Source organism: Muntiacus reevesi, chromosome 11 (genome assembly GCF_963930625.1).
Source record: "Muntiacus reevesi chromosome 11, mMunRee1.1, whole genome shotgun sequence".
Lineage (NCBI taxonomy): Eukaryota > Metazoa > Chordata > Mammalia > Artiodactyla > Cervidae > Muntiacus > Muntiacus reevesi.
In genome coordinates this window covers 17,417,107-17,442,411 of record NC_089259.1, presented here as the reverse complement: position 1 = coordinate 17,442,411, position 25,305 = coordinate 17,417,107, and the positions used below count along the sequence as shown (strand labels likewise).

Below are 25,305 nucleotides of genomic sequence, written 5' to 3'. Positions count from 1 at the left end.
GATGGAATGCCTAGAAAATGAGGCTAAGAGTCCTATGCTGTATGAAAAGAAAGAAGGCAAGGTTTTTCAGTTTGTTTTTAGCATAGTAATAAAAAAAAGTCGTGCTTTAGGAAGGCCGAACTTGTAGTTACAGAAACAAATATGGAAAATAACATTTCTGTAAAGAAATTTGAATCCAAATCAATGTGGGACTAATGTGCTTATTAAAAGACTTCCCTTGTGGCTCTGCTGGTATAGAATCTGCCTGCAATGCAGGAGACCTGGGTTTGATCCCTGGGTTGGGAAGATCCCCTGGAGAAGCGAAAAGCTACCCACTCCAGTATTCTGGCCTGGAGAATTCCATGGACAGTATAGTCCTTGGGGTTACAAAGAGTTGGACACAACTGAGGGACTTTCACAGTAACGTGTTCAAAAGGGCATGAAACTTACTCAATTAGGTATAATACATAGACAGATTTCTGTGATAAGTTTTAATCAAATCCAGTTAGAAAGTATAGCTCTCTAATGTGGCTATCTGTGGAAATTTCCCCAGTTCATCAAGGGCTTTCCTGGTGGCTCAGATGGTAAAGAGTCAGCCTGTAACACAGGAGACCCGAATTTGATCCCTGGGTTGGGAAGATCCCCTGGAAAGGGAATGGCAACCCCACTCCAGTATTCCTGCCTGGAGAATTCCATGGACAGAGGAGCCTGGTGGGCTATAGTCCATGGGGTTGCAAAGAGTTGGACACAACTGAGCAACTAACACTTTTCACTTTCCCCAATGTATACAGCGAGTCAGATTGATTTGATAAATTACAGTATCATCAGCCTTGGTTTCCTCATTTAGGAAGAAGCTGCTTCATACAAACAGTAGTCAGCTTATTATAAAGTCAACTGGCAAAATAGGTATTTCAAACCCAGAATGTACTACTCCATGCTTTCAACTTTATAAATGGTAGTAAGGCTCTGCTATAATTAAAAACTCACAAAATAAATACTGATATGGCCCAAAAAGTAGCTAAAATACTGTGCATGTGCAATGACAACGGAGAATGACCTTTCTTATTACTGTAAAATAGATCAGAGAGTATCAAATGCTTAAAAACGTCTCATATACTTAGTCCATTATACATATGTATATGCAGTGTATATATACATATATATATAAATTTGACATGGCCTCCACTGGGCTGAGGTCACTGACTAAACAAACTCCAAATGATGAAAATCTCAAAAGGGACAAGGAGGAACAGTGCAGAAATACTAATCACATCGGGACAGGTAAAATGTGGCGGAGGGAAGGGAGACAAGTATCTTCTGTGTAAAAAGAAAGGGGGTGGTTCTTACATACAACCTTTATATTTTACAAGATTCAAAAATGAAAAAGTATAGAAGAGAAGAAAAACTTTCCCTTCATCCCTGTTCCCAATTTCATGCACCAGCACTCCATAAGTAAACACTGTAATTATTTTTGGAGGATCTTTGAAGATTTTCAGTTATTATTATTATTTAAAATAGCCTGTGGTATCTATCAGTTATTTTCTGGTATTTGTTCTTCACTTCTTTCATAGTAATAATCTTCTGATGTTAGTTGGATCCATGGGCACCTCATCCAAAGACAACTTTTAGTTCTTTTATTTAGTTAGAAGTGACCAGCTAAGCTATGGCCAGTGAGCAGAAGTTACCTGTATGTATCTCCAAAGTATGTCCTTAAAGAAAGAGGGCATATCTTTTATCTCTTCTTCTCTTCCTCTCTTCCATTCTGTCTGGGACATGAACATTGGTGGTGAGCCACCATGGATCATGCAGACGAGTGTAATATTCTAGGGATGGCAGATCAAGATGGAAGTAACCTGAGTTCCTTTACTACCTATGGGGCAAAGAACTCCATACAAGTACTAACAGACCTCTGAACAAGACACATGAGAGAAAAAATGTTCACATTACAATTGTCATAGTTTTCTATTGCTTTGTTAACATTAGCACAAACTTAGTGGTTTTAAGAAACACCCATTTATTAGCCCACAGTTCTGTAGTTCATAAATCTGAGTGTTGTATAAACTGGATTTTCTACTCAGGGTCTCACAAAGGGAAAATCAAAGTAATGGCTAGGGTGTGTTCTTATTTGGAGGCTAGAGTCCTTTTCCAATCTCATGAGGCTGTGGCGGAATTGAGATTCTTACGGCTCTAGGACTGATTCTCATTTCCTTGCTAGCTATTTTACACAATTATATTTCTAGGTCTTACTTTCCTTTTGCCATCACCACTCATTAAAATTTTTTAATTGAAATTTTTATCAGTTAAAAAAAAACAGAACTCACTGAACTAGTTGAGATTTCCTATTTTCAAGAGAACAACTTGAACAATGATATTTTATTCATTAGGAACATAAAGAATTGAAGACAACTTAATTTGCCTGAATTTTCCTTTTTAGCATAAACATTGCAGTTGTCTCTTAACTAAGTCATATATAACATGGTTTCTCTTGAAAGGTAACATTTAATAGCATTTAGGGACAATCTGGGACTATTAAACAAAGTACTCAGGATGAGTCATTCACTTAACCTAAAATGGGTGAATTTATGAATGGATGATCCATCATGATTCATTTTCAAAAACAAGACTCATTAATATTTCAAAATGAGTCTTCTGAGCCTCTCTAGAGAAACTGATGTTTTCATTTTAGAAGGAAAAATGTAGAGGGCACTTTTTAATAATGGATTTCCACCACATAGTTACTTATGCTTTTAGAGTATTTCCTAAGGGTAGTTAAGATTTCCTAAGTAACGTATAAAAGATATAACTTCTCCATGATTTAGTTTGTTAAATTATGAAAAAAAGTAAATAATAGCTAATCATATGGGAATGAGACTACTATATATGGTTTGAACTTGAGTTAATTATAGTTTCCATATACCTTAAAGAACTTCATTTAGTTCAGTCAGATTTGTAGTGAAAAAAAGTCCTTAGTCCAAAGATAATCAGTGGTCTTTTAAAAAATTCTTGGAATACTGATCTACTTATTATTAAAATAAATTTAAGATATGGCATAAGATATTACCATAATTATGAATACCAAAAAAAAAATAAAAAAAAATGAGAGTTGGTAGAAAATCTAATTCACACTAGTGTATCCTCATTTCACAGATGTGCAAAATAATGGGCAGAATTTAAGTAATCTACTGAAGGATACAGAATCAGAACATTTTAGACTTGTGAAGAACCTTAGAAGGCATTAACTCCAACCATCCACTGAAGAGAAATTAAACCTGCTAATGGCACCATCAAGTGAAGACTCAGTAGATGCATTACCACCTAGAAAGGCAAATGGGAAACTGACTGCTCTGGAGTCTCTCTGACAGCTCTGTTTATTACAGAGTTGTTCCTCACACTGAGTTAAATCTGTTTCCCTTTAACTCCCACCCACTAATTCCAGAACCCAGGCTGACCAGACTTGTACCTTTAAAAATGCACCATTAATTAATTCATACATTTTGTTATTAATATTTCTTTAAAGTTTTATTGTGAATGTACTAAGAAAAATTATATTTCATTCTGCAAGTTATAGTAATTAAAGCAAATAATATAGTGACCATGATATATAAAACAGACATTTAACTTTGAATAAATTTCAGACATTTTTAATATCAAAGATCTGACATATCTAACAAGATTCATGGGGCCTGAGGTGTAGTTTGTACACACGTCTCAGGGATTCTAGGCTATCAGAGCAGGTCACTAGGGGTCCTACTTGGATGAAATCTTCCTCTCCCATCCCCAACAAAGACATCCTGGGAGAAAATGGCCCTTTTTAAAACATAAATATTTGCAACCATTTAATTTATGTTAGCCAAAATCTGGAAACAACTCAAAGGTCCCTCAACAGGTGATTAAGCAGACACAATATGGGGGTGTTCACGCAACGTAACACAACTCAGCAATAAGAATGAGTGAACGAATGACACAGGAACAACATGGATGGACCTCAAACTTGTTATACTAAGTGAAAAGGAACCAAAATTCTGCATATGCTTTCATTTATGAGATACTACTAGCAAAGGTAAAACTATAAAGACAAAAGCATTCTGAACAGACCTCATGAGCGCAAGAATTCATACTAGAACACAGAGGCCAGAAGTGCCAACATCTGGAGTGCAGAGAACTCACGCTAGGGTAACAGAGTTGGGATAATTGGGATACAGAGCTTCTAAGTATTTAACAAAATGTTGTTTTACTAAAGACCTAAACGTCATCTGGATCAGTTTAGGAGAGACTTACCAACAAAATGCTCTGCAAAGGAGATGGCAAATATGATAGAGCTGACCACGTGTGTGCTTATCCTCACCATGATCCCCAAACACATGGAGAACAGAGGGGTACTTACTAGTGGGGACAAACCTTCCCTAACTTCAGAAGCCCCTATAAAGGCAGGAAGAGTCACGATCAGGTGTATGAGGAGATACTGTGAGAGCAGAAACACAGTAATAAAGAGCAGTAGCAGTAAGGGGAAGACAAACAGGAACAGAGGTGCGGACAGTAACCGTCCCGGGAGCAGCAGTGCTGGTCACTCTGAATTAGACGACAGCAGAAGCACCAAAGGTCCAATAACCTCCCACTGGCAGACTAGAAAGTGACACCAGCAGCAACAATGGCGAAACACACATCAGTAACTACTAGGAAGCTGGTCAGAGCTACCTGGAAACAAAACGGAAAGCAGGAAGATGTAGAGGTAGAGGCAGTATTAATGGCACATTAACTCTAGCGGGTGAAGGGGCTCAGAACCCACACACTGGGGAACCGTCAATTAGTTCCTGACTTCTCGAGGTAAGGTGAGCTACAGCTTTCAACAAACCTGAATTCACTTCAACAATTTTTTTTTACACTTGAGAGTCAAATCATAAAAAAAAAGCCAGAAATCCAGGATTTGTCTAAATGGTTAACATCTAGGCATTACTTATGGCTCACCACATTTGTATTTTTACATTAAAATTTCCATATTACCATGCAATCTTAATTGGTGCTCATATTGAAAACTCTAAGGTACTAAAATACCTCTGAGTATAAAAATATATTTTCAGTACATAGTAGTTACCAAGGCAAACTGGCATACCAATATACTTAAAAATATTTTAGCAGTTAGTTTTAATAAATATCAACAGCACATCTACTAAACAAAAGGCATTATTTTAGCACAGAGAATCAAAAATAAAAAAGAGAGTTTTTGTTGTTAAGAAATCAAAATAGAAGGAAGCTAATACTCCTTGAACATTTTTGTTAAGTAAGGTTTTATGTACCAAGCTAAAGACAGCATCATTATTTCTATAAGTTTTGAAGTTTAGTGGAAGCTTCTCTTACAAGTGTTTATTTCATTAGGAATTCGAATTAGTATATTAGCTAGTGGGCATCCTATTTATACAGGTCTATTAGGAGCAATAACTATTCACTAGCTCGATTACTCTTTGAAATGTGCCTCTGCACAGATATACTTGTTAAATTTAGGGCTCTCATTCAGAGTACTCACTTCCAAAATTAACTAAGATTTTAGTTTAATTAACAGGTTACTTTGGAATCAAGGACTCTTTAGTTAGAATAAATGCTGGAACTTACACAACCAAAATTCTTTTACTACACAAGAATTATGAAGTAATTCATCCAACCAGTACATGAGTACACATAATGATGGGTCTTTATAAATAAACCTTTTAAAGATAAGATCTGAGCTTAGTCTGGAAGCACCTGGATAGGCTGGAGGTAGTGGTGATATGGGTAAACTGTAGATAAGAAAAACAGTATAGAAAGCATGCAATATAAAAAGGGTTCAGAGATAGCGGATAAGCCAACTTAGCAAGACTAAAGGGAAACAGTATTGAAAGCAAAACAGTATTGAAAGGAAAATGGGAAAAAAGCAAGCAAGAATGATGAAATGATCTTTCAGAAAGACTAAGGAAACTGAACTGGATTCACCAAAGACTTTTGAGTAGGGGAGTGACATGAACAACATTACAGTATATTAACCAAGAAACCCTGGGAAAGAGACTATAGCTGGCTATGGTTAAGCCATGAAGTATGAAAACTTCGTGCCTTGGTGTGGTGGCAGTCAGAAAGAAAGGAAGAAACCACAAGCATATAACACTTCTATGTATCATAACCTTTAGTCTTGTCTCAAATGATAATAAGTGACCATTCTTACCTGTAATGCACTGAAACTGTCCATCTTCTCTTCTTATTGTAAATGCTTCCCCTGGGTTGACTTGTACCAGAATAACCTTAAAATGAGGGGAAGAAGTATTAATTATAAGAACAGCAGACTAAATCTGCACATCAAGATATTAAATGTTGCAAGTTAAGAGAGTAGATGTATGCTATTTAATAGGGAAGGAAAATGGGGACTACACATTTGTTGAAAAGATTAATTACTTCACTTTTCTGGAGATCAGACTTAAGCCAAAAGTAAGGGAATAAAAAAAGACACTGCACTGCTGACCTTCCAATTCCTAACCCCTTTAAAAAACCAGAGCTCAGATCTGACAGTTACACTGCATTCTGTAAAATTACTGAATAGGTTCTCTTCTCCACTCAGCTTCTTTTATTTCTTATATCCTTGTATCCCTGCTGCCATGCTTAAGACCTCACTCAACTGGCAGGACAGATCAGCAAGGCAGTTTTCTTTTGTCATTCTTTAGAGAAAATGCTTTTAATGCCTGGTTTCAGTTAATACTGTCAACAGGGGGTGAGTGGACAACTGATAAAAGTTACTGCCTGAATATGTGCCAATAGTTAACTTCTAGCTCTCTTAGCATTTTGAACAGAGATACATACAGCTATTGAGCGTTAAGTATTCTGAATATTCACACTACTAACATTTATATTACTTCCTGAATAACAAAACATATGCTTGAAACATATGTTTTGGATAAGATGGCTACCACCAAAGGGCAGATAAAGTTGACAATGACTGCAAATCATGCCATATCATGGAGACTTAAATTATTCTTACAAGTAGGCTATGATGACACATGGGCTTCCCGGGTAGTTCAGAGGTAACAAATCCACCTGCCAATGCAGGAGATGTGGGTTCAATTCCTGGGTTGGGAAGATCCCCTGGAGTAGGAAATGGCAACCTACTCCAGTATTATTACCTGGGAAACCCCATGGACAGAGGAGCCTGGAGGGCTACAGTCCATGGGATTGAAAGAGTCAGAGACAACTTAGCGACTTAACAACAACATGATACATGCAAATACTAATACAAAATGTCACATAAATGTAACACAAAAAAGTGTAGTGAAAATGTCCCTGATTAAAAAAAAGAAAGAAAGAAAATGTCCCTGATTAAAGTTATAACTGTGCTTAGTATATACATTAATGAAGACTAGAAAAATCTAGAAAAATGTATTTAACATTTCTTAAATTTCCTAATAAATAATAAAAAAAAATACAGTGGCTTGGAGATGTTATGGAAGAAAACATAAAACTTAAGAGGATCAAATATAAAATTATTTTCTTAAAGAAAGAAATAATTTTTAAAAAAAAGCAAGACAGCAGAAAAAGACATCTCTGGAGTGAGAAGCAAAGAGAAGGACCAAGATGTATAGATAGATAACAGAAATCAGCAAGCCTGACATGAACACCTCTAAACAAACAGGGCATACAGCCTGGGGAAAGTTAGAGCTAAGGAAACCTGAAATATCATTTAGTCCAATGCAGATTTATTTTTTTAAAGTAAAATAAGAGATTATTGTTGTTATTGAAAAGTCACTTCATTTTCCAAGACCATTCAAACAAACTTTCTCTTAAGGTAAACTCCCAGTGCAGTGGACGTAAAACTTATCAACTAACTACTTAAAGTGAGTAAGTACTTAGTACAACTAAGTACTTAAACTACTACTCCAATTTCAAATGAACATTTACCACCTTGGAATCTGAACTACTACATAAAAGTGCCAAACTTTATCCAAATGTCAGGGCAAAATCGTTTATTAATAATATCTACATATATTTTAAAGGAAACACAATAATGAGTGAACAATTTTTTATTATTTTTATCAGTGCAGATCTGTTGCTTTAAGGATATGTCCTCTAGCGTAGGAGAAACGCACCGATTTACAGGACAGAGAGACAACAGACACAGGACACAATGTTTATAAGATTTCTCCTGAACTGATGCTGGACACCTGCCTGCCTCTTACTTTCCATATTTTCCTGTACTGACCACCCTATAGCTTTTCAGCTATCCGTCTGCTCTATTTCGTTCAATCTAGGATTCTATAGTCAAAAGTTTCATCTTCATTTCCTGGCCTATTCTCCAGCACAATCTGATTCACACTTGACTTCTGCTGACATTTTTCTATGAGGAACTATTTCCTTCTTCAGGAAATACTACTCATCCTTCAACATGTTGGCACCCTAAAGCAGAGTTAGGTAATTCCTGTATCAGAGACACAGTACTTTGTATATTTATTAAAATACTTGGTACAAGACTGTATTCACTTGTTTGCATGTTATCAACTCTGCTACAACATACATGAGCCCTTTACTTCAGTTTATTTATTTATATATGCAGAGACTACAGAAGATGAACAAATATTTGCTGAATTAACTACTGCTCAGTCTCTAAATAGCTCCTAAATCTTTTCTTCTGGCTTTGAGAACAGGGCTAGCTGATAAAACTTTCTGTGATGATGAAAGTATTCTATAATGGTGCTGTCTGATAATAGCCTCTAGCTATATTTGGCTATACATGGCCTGAAAATGTACACAAGTGTTACTGAGCATTTGGAATGTGACCAGTGAGAATGAAGAACTCATCTTCTTTAATCTTCTTAATTTTAATTAAATAGCCACATGTAGTTAATGGCTACTGAGTATAGCTCTAGATTCCCCAAACTCCAAAACAGTATTTCCAACTAATTTCTGGATTTATTTACCTTGATAAACTGCAGAAACCCAATCTTATTATGTCTAAATTTGAACTCATTATATGATTTTCCCAAGAAATTAAGCCAGGAAATTGATTTCACAAACAAGTATGAATTATTTAAACATCAAGATGTTATTACGCTGACTTCACTATTAAGAACTTTGAATCATGCTTTGTTCTTCACTGGATCCTTCACTTCAATCTCTCGGTGGGCTGGCTGATGTAACATATTTCAGTTAAAGTTAACATAGAGATTAATAACTGTAAATAAAAGGGCAGCTATCAAACTAATGAATTTGAGTTTAATTCTTAGTCCTATGAAGGAAAATCATTTTCAAACTCAGGTAAGAATACCAGCATATAGACAAACAATTGAGATCTGTTAACCATCCACTCTTTTAACTGACAAGTAATTAATGAGCAAATACTAAACATTTGGCACGTTTTGCAGAGCTGAGGATATACAGATGAATCAATAAGGGAAATTAGTTACAGCCAATTACAATGCTAAGCTAGAATACAAGGTATGCAATATAATATGTGATAAACAGAAAATACTTTTTATTAGGGTCATCTGTCTTCACAATTGCTTTTTTAGAAATAAAAGCACTATAACAGAAAAAATATGAATTTGGAATCAGACAATTCTATACTGAAATTCTGCTCTATTGCTTAATAAGTGTGGTCTTTAGACAAATTATTTAAACTCCATGAACTTTAGTGTCCTCTTTTCTAAAACATAGTGTTTTTGAAGGATTAACAGAAACACTATATGCAAAATGCCAGCACAGTGCCTGATATATAGCAGACCCTCAAAAACAATTAACATTTCCTTTAACTAGGATTCTTTCTGTATTGCATTTAATCTTTCATCTAGACTGTGGAATACTTCATTATAGTTTATGGCAGAATAACATTTCACTGTATCACATTTTGTTTATTCATTTGTTGGTGGACATTTGGATTGTTACCACCTTTGAGATATTAATAAAAAAGCTGTACAAATTTTTATACGGACATATGTTTTCATTTCTCTTGAGTAAATACCTAGGAGAAGAACTGCTGGGTCACATCATAACTGCATGTTTGATTGTTTGGGGAATTGACAGATTATTTTCAAAGTGGATACACCAGTTTACATTCTCACCAGCAGGGAATGAACAGTTCCAATTTTCCCATGTTTTTGTTAACACTTGCTACTATTTGACTTTTTGATTCTAACCATTTTACTGGGTATGAAGTGGTTTCACTTGCATTTTTCTAAACATTAATACCAACATTAATTAAATTAACTGAACATTAATCCCAACAAAGTTCTATCTAATCAAAGCTATCACTTTTCCAGTAGTCATGTACGGATGTGGGAGTTGGACTATAAAGCTGAGCACAGAAGAATTGATGCTTTTGAACTGTGGTGTTGGAGAAGACTCCTGAGAGTCCCTTGGACTGCAAGGATATCCAACCAGTCCATCCTAAAAGAAACCAGTCCTGAATATTCATTGGAAAGACTGATGCTGAAGCTGAAACTCCAATACATTGGCCACCTGATGCAAAGAACTGACTGTTTTGAAAAGACCCTGATGCTTGAAGAGACTGAAGGTGGGAGAAGGGGATGACAGAGGATGAGATGGTTGGATGGCATCACTGACTCAATGGACATGAGTTTGAGTAAACTCCAGGAGTTGGTGATGGACAGGGAGGCCTGGCATGCTGCAGTCCATAGCGTGGCCAAGAGCTGGACACGACTTAGCGACTGAACTGAACTGAAACATTAATGATGTTGAACAACTTTTAATGTACTTATTGGTCCTGTACATACCTTCTTTGAAGAAATGAGTATTCAAAGCCTTTGCCCAGTTTTTAATTGGGTTAACTGTCTTTTCATTGCTGAGTTCTAAGAGTTCTGTACATATTCTGAATACAAGATCTGACAGATTTACAGTGTTGCATCAGAAGCTCTTTTGAAAAAAGAAATATGTTTATAGTTCATTTTTTCCTAAACTTGCAGTGTATCTTTTTCATTTTTGTTCAATATTCATGTTTGTATATATCCAATATTAGTACTGATACATAACTATTGATTTGTAAGGCTTTTTTTCCCCAGTTTACATCAGTGGCATCATATTAATATAATGATCATATATAATATCCCTTTCTAATTTGCTGTTTTATGCACCCTTTGCTTTTTAAGATTTATCCATAGTATAGATTCATACAATGGAATACTGGTAATCATATTCTAGCATTCCATCACATGAGGGCTTCTCAGGTGGCACTAATGGTAAAGAACCCGCATGCTAATACGGGAGATGTAAGAGACACATGTTTGATCCCTGGGTGGGGAAGATCCCTTGCAGGAAGGCACGGTAACCCAATCCAGTATCTTGCCTGGAGAAACCCATGGACAGAGGAGCCTGGTGGGCTATAGTCCAGGGGTATCAAACAGTCAGACATGACTGAAGTGACAGCACACACACAGGCACTCTATCATATGAATCCTCCAAATTCTATTCATTTCCCTACTGTTAGATACTTATATTACTTCTTGTTTTCTTGTTATTACAAAGCAATGAACAGACATGCACATGTGCCCTTGTATGCATGTATAACATTTTCTGTAGGATAACAACCTAGAAGAATATTCTATTAGATTTTAGGTCTGCACTTTTTCAGCTTTATTAAATATTGCCAGACCACTTCGAAAAATAGTTGCGCCAGCAGCGTATGAGGGATTCCACTGTTCCACAGACTTACTATATTTCAGGTTTCTTAATATTTACATTATCACTAAGGTTTTAATTAGCATTTCCCTTCTTCAAAACAGTTCCAAACTCCTTTTTCTCCCAAAGCCCTTGATTAGTCCAATGAACCATCCCTGAGAAGATAGGGTACTTTGTTACATACAGGCACTTCGTTGCCAACTTTGCAGCTAACATGAAATTCTTCCCTTACACACTAAGCACTCATTAATGTGCCAGTTAGGTTTACCAACCGTTTTAGTTTTAAAACATCAGTTTTTATATTACATAGGCATGTGTTAAGTCGCTCAGTAGTGTCCGACTTTTTGTGACCGCATGGACTACAGCCCACCAGGCTCCTCTGTCCATGGGATTCTCCAGGCAAGAAGACTAGAGTGGGTTGCCATGTCCTTTTCCAGGGGATCTTCCCGACTCAGGGATCAACCCTGGGTCTCCTGCACTTCAGGCAGATTCTTTACTGACTGAGCCATTAGGGAAGCATATTACATAGGTACACAGACCCATAAGTGGTCAATTATATGTTTACAGATACTTATGAGACACTGGAATTGATGTTTACTAATAATAGATATTTTATTCAGATATTCCCCAAGTGGAGGCATATCTATTTTTGTTCACACAGGAGGCAAATTCAAATAGTATATATATCTATCGAATTAATAGATAAAATGAAACAGACAATTCCAAATGTTGATTTGACTGCAGAGCAATAGACAAAAACATACTGCTTGTGGAACTGGTGCTGCCTCTTTGGAAACCGTTTTTTCTTTTTGCCAATAGTAGGATAGGAAAAAATAATCTTACCCTAGAGGGAAGCAGCAGCTATTTGGGGAAAATAACAGTCCTCAACAATAAGGAAAAACTGAAGCAGTAATAAAAGCTTGGTGTGTGAGGGAATATGAGAAGAGTTCAATTGTATTTGAGGTATTGGGGGTGTATAAGTAGAAATAAACAAAAATAATAGCAGTTACTACTTGAACATATATTAATATATTCCCTATGACCCATGCACTCCATTACTAGGTATATACCCAAAAGAAAAGCATACACATGTGCAAAAGATGTATATACGAGTGTTCTTGAAGAATCACTTGTGGTAAGCAAAAACCAGAAACAACCCAATTGTCCATTAACAATAAATTGAAGCAATTATGGCATGTTTATAGGATGGAATACTATACAGCAAATACTATGTATGCTATGAATGGTAACAGGAATGAATGTCATATGTATAATGTTGACCAAAATAATGCAAGAGACTTCTTAGGATTACCTTTCAAATCCTTCCCAAGAAGTCTCTTGGGGGTGCTGGTAAAGTTCTATTTCTTGACCTGAGGATGGTTACAGGGGTTATACTCCTTTTAGTTTTTTTAATTGACCTGTACAGAAATGATTTGTTCACTTCTTAAAACAGTTCAGAAAAAGCAAAATTTTAACCTTTTGCCAACTAACTCCTCTTTCCTAAGAAGAACCACTGTTAATAAATGGATATATATGTGTATAGAGCTTTTCTTCCTGTGATATATGTGTATCTACACTTGGAACTGAGTGGTTTTTTTTCCTTTTTTAAATTGTTAAACTTTTTAAGTTTAAAAAGTAATAAATCCACAAGATTAAAAAATACTCAAACAGTACAAAAGGTTGTATAAAATGTAAACTCTTTTTCTGGGGTCAATCCCTGCTTATAATTTCTTGTATAATTTTCTGTCATGTGTTTATATACATGTGCATATTTGTCTGATTTTCAAAATGTTCTTTTTTGAAATATCACATAAATGCATTTCAGGAATTTGAATCCTGGGCGTTCCATCTGGCGGTAAGTAGATATACAACAGTACTTGAATATAAAACAACCATAAGTTTATTATTGAAAGGGAAACATATGAGAACTGAAAAAGCAGAATTCAACTTCCAGTTCTACAAACATCTGTATAATTTTTGACAAAAAAAAATCTCGCTTTGTATTAAGCTAACGTAAGAACATACAAAAGATCATGGGAAAAGCCATCTTTGTAAAAAGCCTCCCTTTCATTTAGTGTCTCTTATTACAGAAGTTTATAATCAGATTCACTTAAAGAATTTTCAGTATCCCATGGATAAATTTCAGTTGAATGCATTTCCTTATTTATTCAGTGCTGCTTACTAGTCATTCTTTATTTCTTTCTCACTTCAGTCCAATTTATATTTCTTAAAAGTCAACAATTCTCACATGATTCTGGGGCACAGGAGCTGACTAAGTACAGAATTCCTTAACTAGAGAATTAGCAATTATTCTAACTGTAGACTATCCAGGAGTTAATTTAATAGAATATCTATTATTTTTAGATCAGAGTCCATCAAAATTCCATGACCATTATGCTTTATTTCCCTAAGATGCTGTTCCCTTTAGATTTGATGATTCTGTTTTCCACAACAGGTTTAAGTGTGTGTATATACTTATAAATATTTCATTAAAGTAATGTAAAAAATTTAATGTTTTAAGTTACAGAAACAGTTAAGTGTCAATACATTGCAGGGCTGCAGTAAGGTTTCCTAGGAGGTGACATATGCTCTAAACTGGTCTCCAATATATGTTGCTGTTTCACTCATAGCCAGTTCAAGTCCAAGAATCAAGGGATAAAAATGGGAGGGGTACCACTCTCTTGTAATAAAAACATAAGAGATTACTATCCTGCAAGGTTGCTAGATATTAAAGCAATATACAAAAATAAACTGTGTTTCTATTTACCAACAACAGAATATTAAATTTCATACACATGCATACAATTTATAATAGCTTAGATATACCAACTTGAACTTTAAGGACTGAAAAACTTGATACTGTAAAGATGTCAATTCTCTCCTAATTTGATCTACAGACACAAAGTAATCCAAATCCGAATCTCAGCAGGTTGTGTCTGCTTGTACTGAGAGGCTATTTCTAAAATTTGTATGTAACGCGAAGGCCAAGCACATCAAGACACTTTCAAAGAACAACAAAGTGATACAGTTTGCCCTACCAGATTCCAAGACTTCATTTAAAGTATTGGTGTGTTCCTGGTACAGGGATAATTAAAACAGATCAACAGAATAGAATTAATAATTTAGAAAAGATTCCACAGATTTATGGTTACTTAATTTATGGCATAAATACCACTGTGAAGCAACAGGAAAATGACAGTTGTTTCAATAATGGTGTGAGATAATTTGATATACGTATGGAAAAATAATCAAATTAACACAATTCACAGAAGAAAACTCCAGTGGATTTTTAAATAAAATGTTCAAAGTAAAACCATACTTTTTAGAAGATAATGTAGAAAAACATTTTCATTACCTCAGTGTAGGGAATAATTTTTTAAACAAACAAAAAATACAAACTCTAGATAAAAGAACTGATAAATTTGACTACATTAAAATTAAGAATTGTTCATCAAGATACTAAAAAGTGTGGTTACAAGGATAAGAGAAAACATTCACTACACTGGTGCCTGATAAAAGGTTTATATCCAGAATATATACAAAGGGTTTTGACAAATCTAAAGAAAAAAACAGCATCAAACTAGAAACTGCCTAGCTGTACATCAATAATAGAAGAGAGAAATGAATATACTGTGGTAAATCCATACATGGGATCCTATACAGCAAGGAAAAGAACACATTTCAGCAATATACAACAACAAATGAATCACAATGTTGGATAAAACCAGCAAGACACAAAAGATCTGTTATAGTAAAGATTACTTTAAAGATCAAGAATAGGCAAATCTAAACTACTACTGTTTAGTGATATACACATACATAAAACAATAAAGAAGAGTCTGGAAGTAATTCCCATAAAAGTAAAGATAATGGTAACCTCCAAATACAGAGGGTATTGTGATGTAGAAGGAATACACAGGGGATTTCTAGGATGTTGGCAGTTAGTCTGGCTGGTAGTTATAAGAATTTGTTTTATAATCATGTGCTATATTATATCCTTGTTTTATGTACTTTTCTATATATATAGGTTGTAGCTTACAATTTAAACAGACTTTGAAAAGAGTTAAGCTGAGGGCATGTTCCCTGTTTTCTTAAATTCTCAATCTGGCATCTGCTCATCACAGGACCAATTACTTTAATCATATTTTCTTATTTTCTGTGTTCTTGGTGCTTTGGCATTTATGGTTGAGCTGGCTAGGGAAGAGACTGCCCATCCCAGGGCTAACCAATTCTTAGAAGTGGCAAAGGGCTCAGCCAGGAGCATACCCCTCATATGCAAACCAACCAATTACAAGCCTATAGCTCCAACTAACCTCCTTACTGAACTCTTACCCACCAAGCCAATATTTCTGCTGCTCTAAATCATCCCAGGGCCAAGTAACAGGCAACTAAAGACCACCTGTATAGACCCAAATCTGCCAGAATCATTTTTATTTTCTTAATATTGATATATAGTTGACAGAACATTGTATTAGTAGTTTTAAGTGTACAGCATGATTTGATATGAATATATTACAAGATAATTACTACAGTAAGTTTAGTTAATGTCCACCACCACAGTTACAAGTTTTTCTTGTGATGATAACTTTTAAGATCTATTCTCTTAGCAACTTTCAAATATGGTGCTGTTAACTACAGTCATTCTGCTGTACATTACATTCCTAAGATTTATTTATCTTATAACTGGAAGTTTGTACATTCTGACCCTGTTTGCCCACCACCCTAATTCCCCACCTCTGCTAATATCCAATCTGTTCTCTGTATCTATGAGCTCATTTAAAAATATATTCTATATAAATATTGTTCAGCTATTAGAAAGAATGCATTTGTATCAGTACTAATGAGGTGGATGAAACTGGAGCCTATTATACAGTGTGAAGTAAGTCAGAAAGAAAACACCAATACAGTATATTAACGCATATACAGGGAATGTAGAAAGATGGTAATGATGACCCTCCCAGTCCATCCTAAAGGAAATCAGTCCTGAATGTTCACTGGAAGAACTGATGCTGAAGCTGAAACTCCAATACTCTGGCCACCTGATGCAAAGAACTGACTCATTTGAAAAGACCCTGATGCTGGGAAAGATTGAGGGCAGGAGGAGAAGGGGACGACAGAGGATGAGATGGTTGGATGGCATCACCGACTTGATGGACGTAAAGTCAGACACAACTGAGCAACTGAACTGAACTGAACTGAACGACGACCCTATACACGAGACAACAAGAGACACAGAGAGAAAGAACAGACTTTGGACTCTGTGGGAGAAGGTGAGGGTGGGTATGTTTGAGAGAATAGCACTGAAATGTGTATATTACCATATGTGAAACAGATGACCAGTCCAAGTTCAATGCATGAGACAGGGCACTCAGAGCTGGTGCACTGGGGCAACCCAGAGGGATGGGATGGGGAGGGAGGTTCAGGATGGGGGACACATGTACATCCGAGCCTGACTCATGTCAATGTACGGTAAAAACAACCACAATGTGGTAAAGTAATAAACCTCCAATTAAATTAATTTTTAAAAATATATTCCATATATGTGAGCCCATACCATGTCTTCACTACTGCAAATAACGCTGTAACAAACACAACACAGGGGTACACAAAACTTCTTTGAGACACTGATTTCACTTACTTGAGATAAACGCCAAGAAGTAAAATTGCAGGATCATGTGATAGTTCTACTTTTAATTTTTTTTGAGGAATCTCCATATTGTTTTCCATAATGTCTGCACCAATTTATATTCCTATCAACAGTGAACAGGGTTCCCTGTTCTCCACATCCTTGTCAATATTTATTTCTTGCCTGCCACAATTAATGAACAGCCAATCCTAAGCTGTTTACCCTGTTGTGTCTTTCCTGAGAAAACACTAATTAATGGCTTTGGTCTAGGCTTTCTGCCTATTTCTGCTTCTGTTTCCTGATCAAAATCTGGTGTTTCCCCTGTGGCCCAGCATGGCATGGCATGCTCTCTTCTTTCAAGAAACATAAGTAATATAAATTTCATCTCTCTATGTCACTACTCAAGTCATCTTCATAAATTAAAATCCTACAGGGACAAGTGAAATAAAATGGTAATGGAGATTTATAAAATAACAATTAAAAATTAATGAAATGGAGAAGATTCTGATAAAGACACTAGACAGGCAATGAGTTTTGAAAGACCTTAACCAAAAGTTTCAGTTCAGTTCACTCCCTCAGTCACGTCTGACTCTTTGCGACCCCACGAACCACACACGCCAGGCCTCCCTGTTCATCACCAACTCCCGGAGTCTACTCAAACCCATGTCCACTGAGTCAGTGATGCCATCCAACCATCTCACCTTCTGTCATCCCCTTCTCCTCCTGCCCTCAATCCCTCCCAGCATCAGGGTCTTTTCCAATGAGTCAGTTCTTCGCATCAGGTGGCCAAAGTATTGGAGTTTCAGCTTCAACATCAGTCCTTCCAATGAACACCCAGGACTGATCTCCTTTAGGATGGACTGGTTGGATCTCCTTGCAATCCAAGGGACTCTCAAGAGTCTTCTCCAACACCACAGTTCAAAAGCATCAATTCTTCTGTGCTCAGCTTTCTTTACAGTCCAACTCTCACATCCACACATGACCACTGGAAAAACTATAGCCTTGACTAGACAGACCTTTGTGGACAAAGTAATGTCTCTGCTTTTTAATACGCTGTCTAGGTTGGTCATAACTTTCCTTCCAAGGAGTAAGCGTCTTTTAATTTCATGGCTGCAATGACAATCTGCAGCGATTTTGGAGTCCAAAAGAATAAAGTTAGCCACTGTTTCCCCATCTATTTGCCATGAAGTAATGGGACCAGATGCCATGATCTTAGTTTTCTGAATGTTGAGCTTTAAGCCAACTTTTTCATTCTTCTCTTTCACTTTCATCAAGAGGCTGTTTAGTTTTTCTTCACTTTCTGCCATAAGGGTGGTGTCATTTGCATATCTGAGGTTATTGATATTTCTCCTGGCAATCTTGATTCCAGCTTGTGCTTCTTCCAGCCCAGCGTTTCTCATGATGTACTCTGCATAGAAATTAAATAAGCAGGGTAACAATATACAGCCTTGATATACTCCTTTGCCTATTTGGAACTAGTCTGTTGTTCCATGTCCAGTTCAAACTGTTGCTTCCTGACCTGCACACAGATTTCTCAAGAGGCAGGTCAGGTGGTCTGGTATTCCCATCTCTTGAAGAATTTTCCACAGTTTGTTGTGATCCACACAGTCAAAGGCTTTGGCATAGTCAATAGAGCAGAAATAGATGTTTTTCTGTAACTAGATGTTTTTCTGTAACTCCCTTGCTTTTTTGATGATCCAACAGATGTTGGCAATTTGATCTCTGGTTCCTCTGCCTTTTCTAAATCCAGCTTGAACATCTGGAATTTCACAGTTCATGTACTGTTGAAGCCTGGCTTGGAGAACTTTGAGCATTACTTTACTAGCATGTGAGATGAGTGCAACTGTGCGGTAGTTTGAGCATTCTTTGGCATTGCCTTTCTTAGGGATTGAAATGAAAACTGACCTTTTCCAGTCCTGTGGCCACTGCTGGGTTTTCCCAATTTGCTGGCATATTGAGGGCAGCACTCTCACAGCATCATCTTTCAGGATTTGAAATAGCTCAACTGGAATTCCATCACCTCCACTAACTTTGTTTGCAGTGATGCTTCTAAGGCCCGCTTGACTTCACATTCCAGGATGTCTGGCTCTAGGTGAGTGTGAGTGATCACACTATCGTGATTATCTGGGTCGTAAAGATCTTTTTTGTAGTTCTTCTGTGTATTCTTGCCACCTCTTCTTAATATCTTCTGCTTCTGTTAGGTCTATACCATTTCTGTCCTTTATTGTGCCATCTTTGCATGAAATGTTCCCTTGGGTATCTCTAATTTTCTTGAAGAGATCTCTAGTCTTTCCCATTCTCTTGTTTTCCTCTATTTCTTTGCATTGATCACTGAAGAAGGCTTTCTTATCTCCCTGCTATTCTTTGGAACTCTGCATTCAAAGGGGTATATCTTTCCTTTTCTGCTTTGCTTTTCACTTCTCTTCTTTTCACAGCTATCTGTAAGGCTTCCTCAGACAGCCATCTTGCTTTTTTGCATTTCTTTTTCTTGGGGATGGTCTTGATTCCTGTCTCCTGTACAATGTCACAAACCTCCATTCATAGTTCATCAGGCACTCTATCAGAACTAGTCCCTTAAATCTATTTCTCACTTCCACTGTATAGTCATAAGGGATTTGATTTAGGTCATACCTGAATGGTCTAGTGGTTTTCCCCACTTTCTTCAATTTAAGTCTGAATTTGGCAATAAGGAGTTCATGATCTGAGCCACAGTCAGCTCCTGGTCTTGTTTTTGCAGACTGTATAGAGCTTTTCCATCTTTGGCTGCAAAGAATACAATCAATCTGATTTCGGTGTTGACCATCTGGTGATATCCTTGTGTAGAGTCTTCTCTTGTGTTGTTGGAAGAGGGTGTTTGCTATGACCAGTGCGTTCTCTTGGCAAAACTCCTTTGCCCTGCTTCATTCTGTATTCCAAAGCCGAACTTGCCTGTTACTCCAGGTGTTTCTTGACTTCCTACTTTTGCATTCCAGTCCCCTATAATGAAAAGGACATCTTTTTTGGGTGTTAGTTCACTGCATCCAAGTACTGCATTTCGGACTCTGTTGTTGACTATGATGGCTACTCCATTTCTTCTAAGGGATTCCTGCACACAGTGGTAGACATAATGGTCCTCTGAGTTAAATTCACCCATTCCAGACCATCTTAGTTTGCTGATTCTTAGAATGTTGACATTCACTCTTGCCATCACCTATTTGACCACTTCCAGTTTGCCTTGATTCATGGACCTAACATTCCAGGTTCCTATACAATATTGCTCTTTACAGCATCAAACCTTGCTTCTATCACCAGTCCCATTCACAACTGGGTGTTGTTTTTGCTTTACCTCTATCCCATCATTCTTTCTGGAGTTATTTCTCCACTGATCTCCAGTAGCATATTGGGTACCTGCCGACCTGGGGAGTTCATCTTTCAGTATCTTATCATTTTGCCTTTTCATGCTGTTCATGGGGTTCTCAAGGCAAGAATACTGAAGTGGTTTGCCATTCCCTTCTCCAGTGGATCACATTCTGTCTGACCTCTCCACCATGACCCAGCCATCTTGGGTGGCCCCACATGGCATGGCTAAGTTTCATTGAGTTAGACAAGACTGTGGTCCATGTTATCAGATTACCAAAAGTTTACATGCACTCAATGTTTTTGGAAGGTAAGTGAATAGAAATTAGAGAAGGTAAAGTTAAAATAGGAAAGTGCTGAACTACACAAGAACCCAAAATATCTGAACTTTCCTTTTGTTGGTACCAATAGTGACAAGAACTGAGAGCATTTCACATACTTTAAAGCTCAAATTTCCTAAAGCAGACGTGGGGGTTCTAACAGGGTAGGAGGAGCACTCATAAGGGCTTTACCAAGAAAGGGTACAATCTCAGATCAAGCACATGCCTGAAGATGTGAAATGACACAGCCACTCTGGAAAACAGCTTGTTAGTTTCTTATAAAGCTGAACACAGATCGAGCAATGATATTCCTAGATATTCATCCAACTAGTTGAAAACTTATTTCTATCCAAAAACCTACACATAAATGTTTAAAGCATTTTTACTTATAATTGCCAGAAACTATAAACAACCAAGCTGTCCTTTAATAGATAAATGAATAAACTAGTACATTCATACAATGAAGTATCATTCATACAATAATAAAAAGAAATGAGCTACTGAAACAGCCACAAAGAGAAATTTTCCAGATCATACTGCTACGTGAAAGAAGTTGATCTGAAAAGGCTACATGCTGTATGATTCAAACTATAAGATACTTCGGAAAAAGATAAAAACTGTAGTGACAGTAAAACTACAGCTATATGCCAAAGTTTCAGGTGGTGGGGAGGGAGGGAGGAATAATGGAGCACAGGGGAGTTTTAAGGAAGTTAAACTGTTCTGTATAACACTATAATGATGATACACAGTATTCCACATTTCTCAAAACCCACAGAATTGTACAATGAACCCTAATGTAAACTGTGGAACTTAATAATGTATCAATATTGGTTATTATTGGTTTGTTTATTGGGCTTCCCTGGTGGCTCAGATGGTAAAGAATTTGCCTGCTATGTGGGAGATCTGGGTTCGATTCCTGGGTTGAGAAGAAACTCTGGAGAAAGGAAAGGCTACCCACTCCAGTATTCTGGCCTGGAGAATCCCTGTGGACAGAGGAGCCTGGCAAGCTATAGTCCATGGGGTCACAAAGAGTCGGACACGACCGAGCAATTAAGCACATTGATTTATTAACTCCAACAAATGCTACCTATAAGATGTTAATAATAGGGGAAACTGTGTGTAAGATGTAAATGAGAAAACCTCTCACCTAAAGTTTCCTGTAAACCTAAAACACTCCAGAAATTAAAAAAAAAAAAAAAAAAAGAATGAAAATTTTCAAACACAAAAAACAGTTCAGGTGCTGCCAGTCAAAATGAAACATAAATGTCTATCATAGCTTCCCTAAAAGCAACACTAGCAGTATGGATGTCAGGAGTGATTCCTTCCAGTGTAATTCATAAGCCAAAAGACCCACTATGTATGTGACATTGTATAAAACATGTTTGCTATAAAAAAATGAGAAAATATTGATGAGTATTTTAGATAATCTGGATGGTCAACCATAAGAAAATTAATTTGATCTCAAGAGGTAGAACAGAAATCATCTCATATGCCCAAGAAGAAACAAAATGATATTCCCAAGAGAGTAAAGACAAAGGGCAACCTATCTGTTATCCTAAATTGTTAACATCATGCATGTACATGAGACTTCCTTCTGTTAGGAACTGTCTTCAGCTTGCTTCTTTACTCTGGGCACCAACCAGGTGGTGTCATATCACCACAGGCAAGCTCTAATTTGGCCATGCTTGGCACAGCAGTAAGTTCCTGAGTTAAGACAAAGAGATGTGTGCTGTCAATCGTTACCTACTTTTGTTCAGTTCCTTACAGTTTACCATAGTTATTGGTCCGTTCTCTTACACTTATACTCAGTATCAGTCATAATTATTTCTCAGCTTACTATAACTACATCTGTTGACTTAAGTCCTGACTGACATACCTACAGTTTCCTCAGTCTTTTAAGCATTCATTGAGTGCTTCAATTCAAATTCAGCAAATATTTACTGAAGCTCATTTCACCCTCAAAGCTGTACCTACTGTAACCTCTATCTCAGAGAGAAGTTAAATAATTTGTCTTAAGTCACCCAAATCAAATCTATCGACCAATCCTATGCTTGTTCCACTCACTGATGTCTCTCCCCTAACTAGTTAGAATTTAAGGCTTTATTCCATCTCTTGACACCTGACTTTTCAAAACCTACCTAAAAACCTGTCTTCTAGAACTACTGACTCCACCTGATCCTTCAAATTTTGCTCTAGTATGCTCTTCTATTCCCAGCTCCTTTCTCTGTTTCCATCTACACAATCACTACTATATGCTAGTCATGGTGCTCTTAAGATCTCAAGAAAAATTCTGCCAAAAGAATCTCCTTTTGAAAGAAAAGAGAGAAATAAGTCTTAGGAGGGCATTCTGGTCTTGTTTCAGCCTATTGTCTTCCCTTTAACAGACTATACACTATAGGAACTACATCAGTGTACTGTAATTTACTGCTTCAGAGATTCTTTCTTGTATTACACTATAAACAACTTGAAGCCAGTGATTTGCCTGAGGCAACAATGATAAAAGGCACTCCCAGAGCCTTAAAGTAAACGAGTATCTGTCACATATTATTTTTAAGGGAGAAAAAAACCTGTTTAACAGACTTGAATTTTATCATAAAAAGCAACTTTAGTGAAATGAAGTTGCTGCTAAAAGCTATCAGAGCACGTGTGAAAATAAAAACCAGTGTATACTTTTCATACTATGTTTATTTAAAACAGAAAAATGTAGAACACAAGTCATCACTCGATTTTTCAACAGCAAAGTGAGCAGAGTAGTCTGTCATCTGGTAAGCAAATAATTGCCCACTACAGACACTAAGTTTATAAAGTAACAAAATACGACTGTATTTCTCTTAGTTTCCTAAGGAAGCAATATGAATAATGAAGCAAAAAAGCTTTGTGTGATCTTGAGCCTTTCTGAAACTCACTCTGTTTCATCTGCAATAGGGACAGGATTGCTGAAAGTATTAAATAAGATCATAAAGTTCTTAGGACATAGTGAGAACTCAAATTGTTCTTTCTCTTCCCTCATTTTCTATGTCCTTAATCTTTGTTTCCTTACTCACAACGTTAAAATCCGGACCATACAAAGTAGCTGTGAGAATTAAGTACACAGCTTGGCACATCACAGGTAACTATGAAAGCCCATCATTCTCATCCCTTTAGGATTTCTGAGGGAATGAGGCATCAACGAAATAACAGAACTTTATTAATAAAGCCCTGGGAGAAAAACACATCGGGAATTGTGTGTTTGCTTTTAGGGGGGAAGGGAATTCTGGTAAGAAAACATTTTATTATAATATAATGCAGGCAGTCATTTAATCATATAATTAAATCATGATTTCATAATGACTTGAAGTAATGATCTTTAATAATCATTAAGGCACAAGGTTAAACTTAGTTAAAGAACGTTCAGGGACTAGAGTACTGCTTGCCTAAAGTAAAATAAAAACAAGTTCAGTGGCAACTAAACAGAAACACAAGAAATTTAACCATTAATTAGTGAGACATTTTAGAAGCAGCTTCAAAAACAGTCTCATTTCATTTTCCTATGAAACCAGAACAACAGTGTGAACTGGATTTTAAAATATTAACAGGAACCCACTGCTGTGATGCCTCATACTGTTCTAAATTTTGCATTCTTCTGAAAGAAAATACATGTGTACTACATATCAGAAAATAAACATTTCAGTTTCCTTACCTGTTGTGTTCCATCTGCACTTACAATAGGGGCAGACAGAAGAGAAATATCACTACTTAAAATCTGAGTTGTATCCAGTAGTGGTGGATGTTCTGCCATTATCAATAAGACATTAATATACCGGATAACCCTCCAACTCTGAAAAACAAAAATATATAGCCATTTGTATGTACATCCTTAAAAATACACTAAAATACAATGCATTCAAGATAAAGATATATTTTTGTCAAAGGAAATCTTATATATTCTGCTGACTCTTCTTTCTGTCAACAGATCATTTAAGGAAACACATTTCTTGTTTACCAACTGTCTGTTAATGTAGACAGCAAATCAAGATATGTTATCAGGAGCTTCTATTTAAATTCCATGTCTGTCTGTCTGTCTCTCTATTCCTTCCATCTCTACATACCATTTGTTTAACTACCACTACTTTAGCTAAACCCTGGAATAAGAATTAAAATGCATGACTGAGTGAGGCAACTCTATCACTGATTCTTTTTACTTTGAGCTGAGAAGGTGTTTATGAAGAAACAATTAACTCTCATCACCCTATCAGTCTCTAGGAACTACACAAGAACTACAATCTTTTATTGATTCCTCAGACAGAGCAAAATGGTAGAAAAATTTCCTCAGGATTAGAAAAAGAAACTTCAAGTTTTAAGGGTTAAGTTCTGGCTTTGGTCTTCTATCATTATGGTTTTATTACTTCTTCCTAAGAACCTTAC

At 36.5% G+C, this 25,305-nt stretch overlaps 1 protein-coding gene across 4 annotated transcripts in view; it reads right to left on the bottom strand.

Annotated features, from left to right (window-relative positions):
- FNDC3A (fibronectin type III domain containing 3A) overlaps positions 1-25,305 on the bottom strand; it is a 111,009-nt gene that overhangs the window by 65,074 nt on the left and 20,630 nt on the right. For 3 of the 4 annotated variants that reach the window (XM_065902426.1, XM_065902424.1, XM_065902425.1), the window contains exons 2-3: positions 24,581-24,718; positions 6,170-6,245 (exon numbers count right to left, since the gene is read on the bottom strand). In XM_065902426.1, coding sequence (XP_065758498.1) covers positions 6,170-6,245; positions 24,581-24,679 — 175 coding nt within the window. In that variant the 5' untranslated portion in view covers positions 24,680-24,718. The remainder of the gene's footprint in view (positions 1-6,169; positions 6,246-24,580; positions 24,719-25,305) is intronic. The other variant, XM_065902428.1, reaches the window with a different exon arrangement.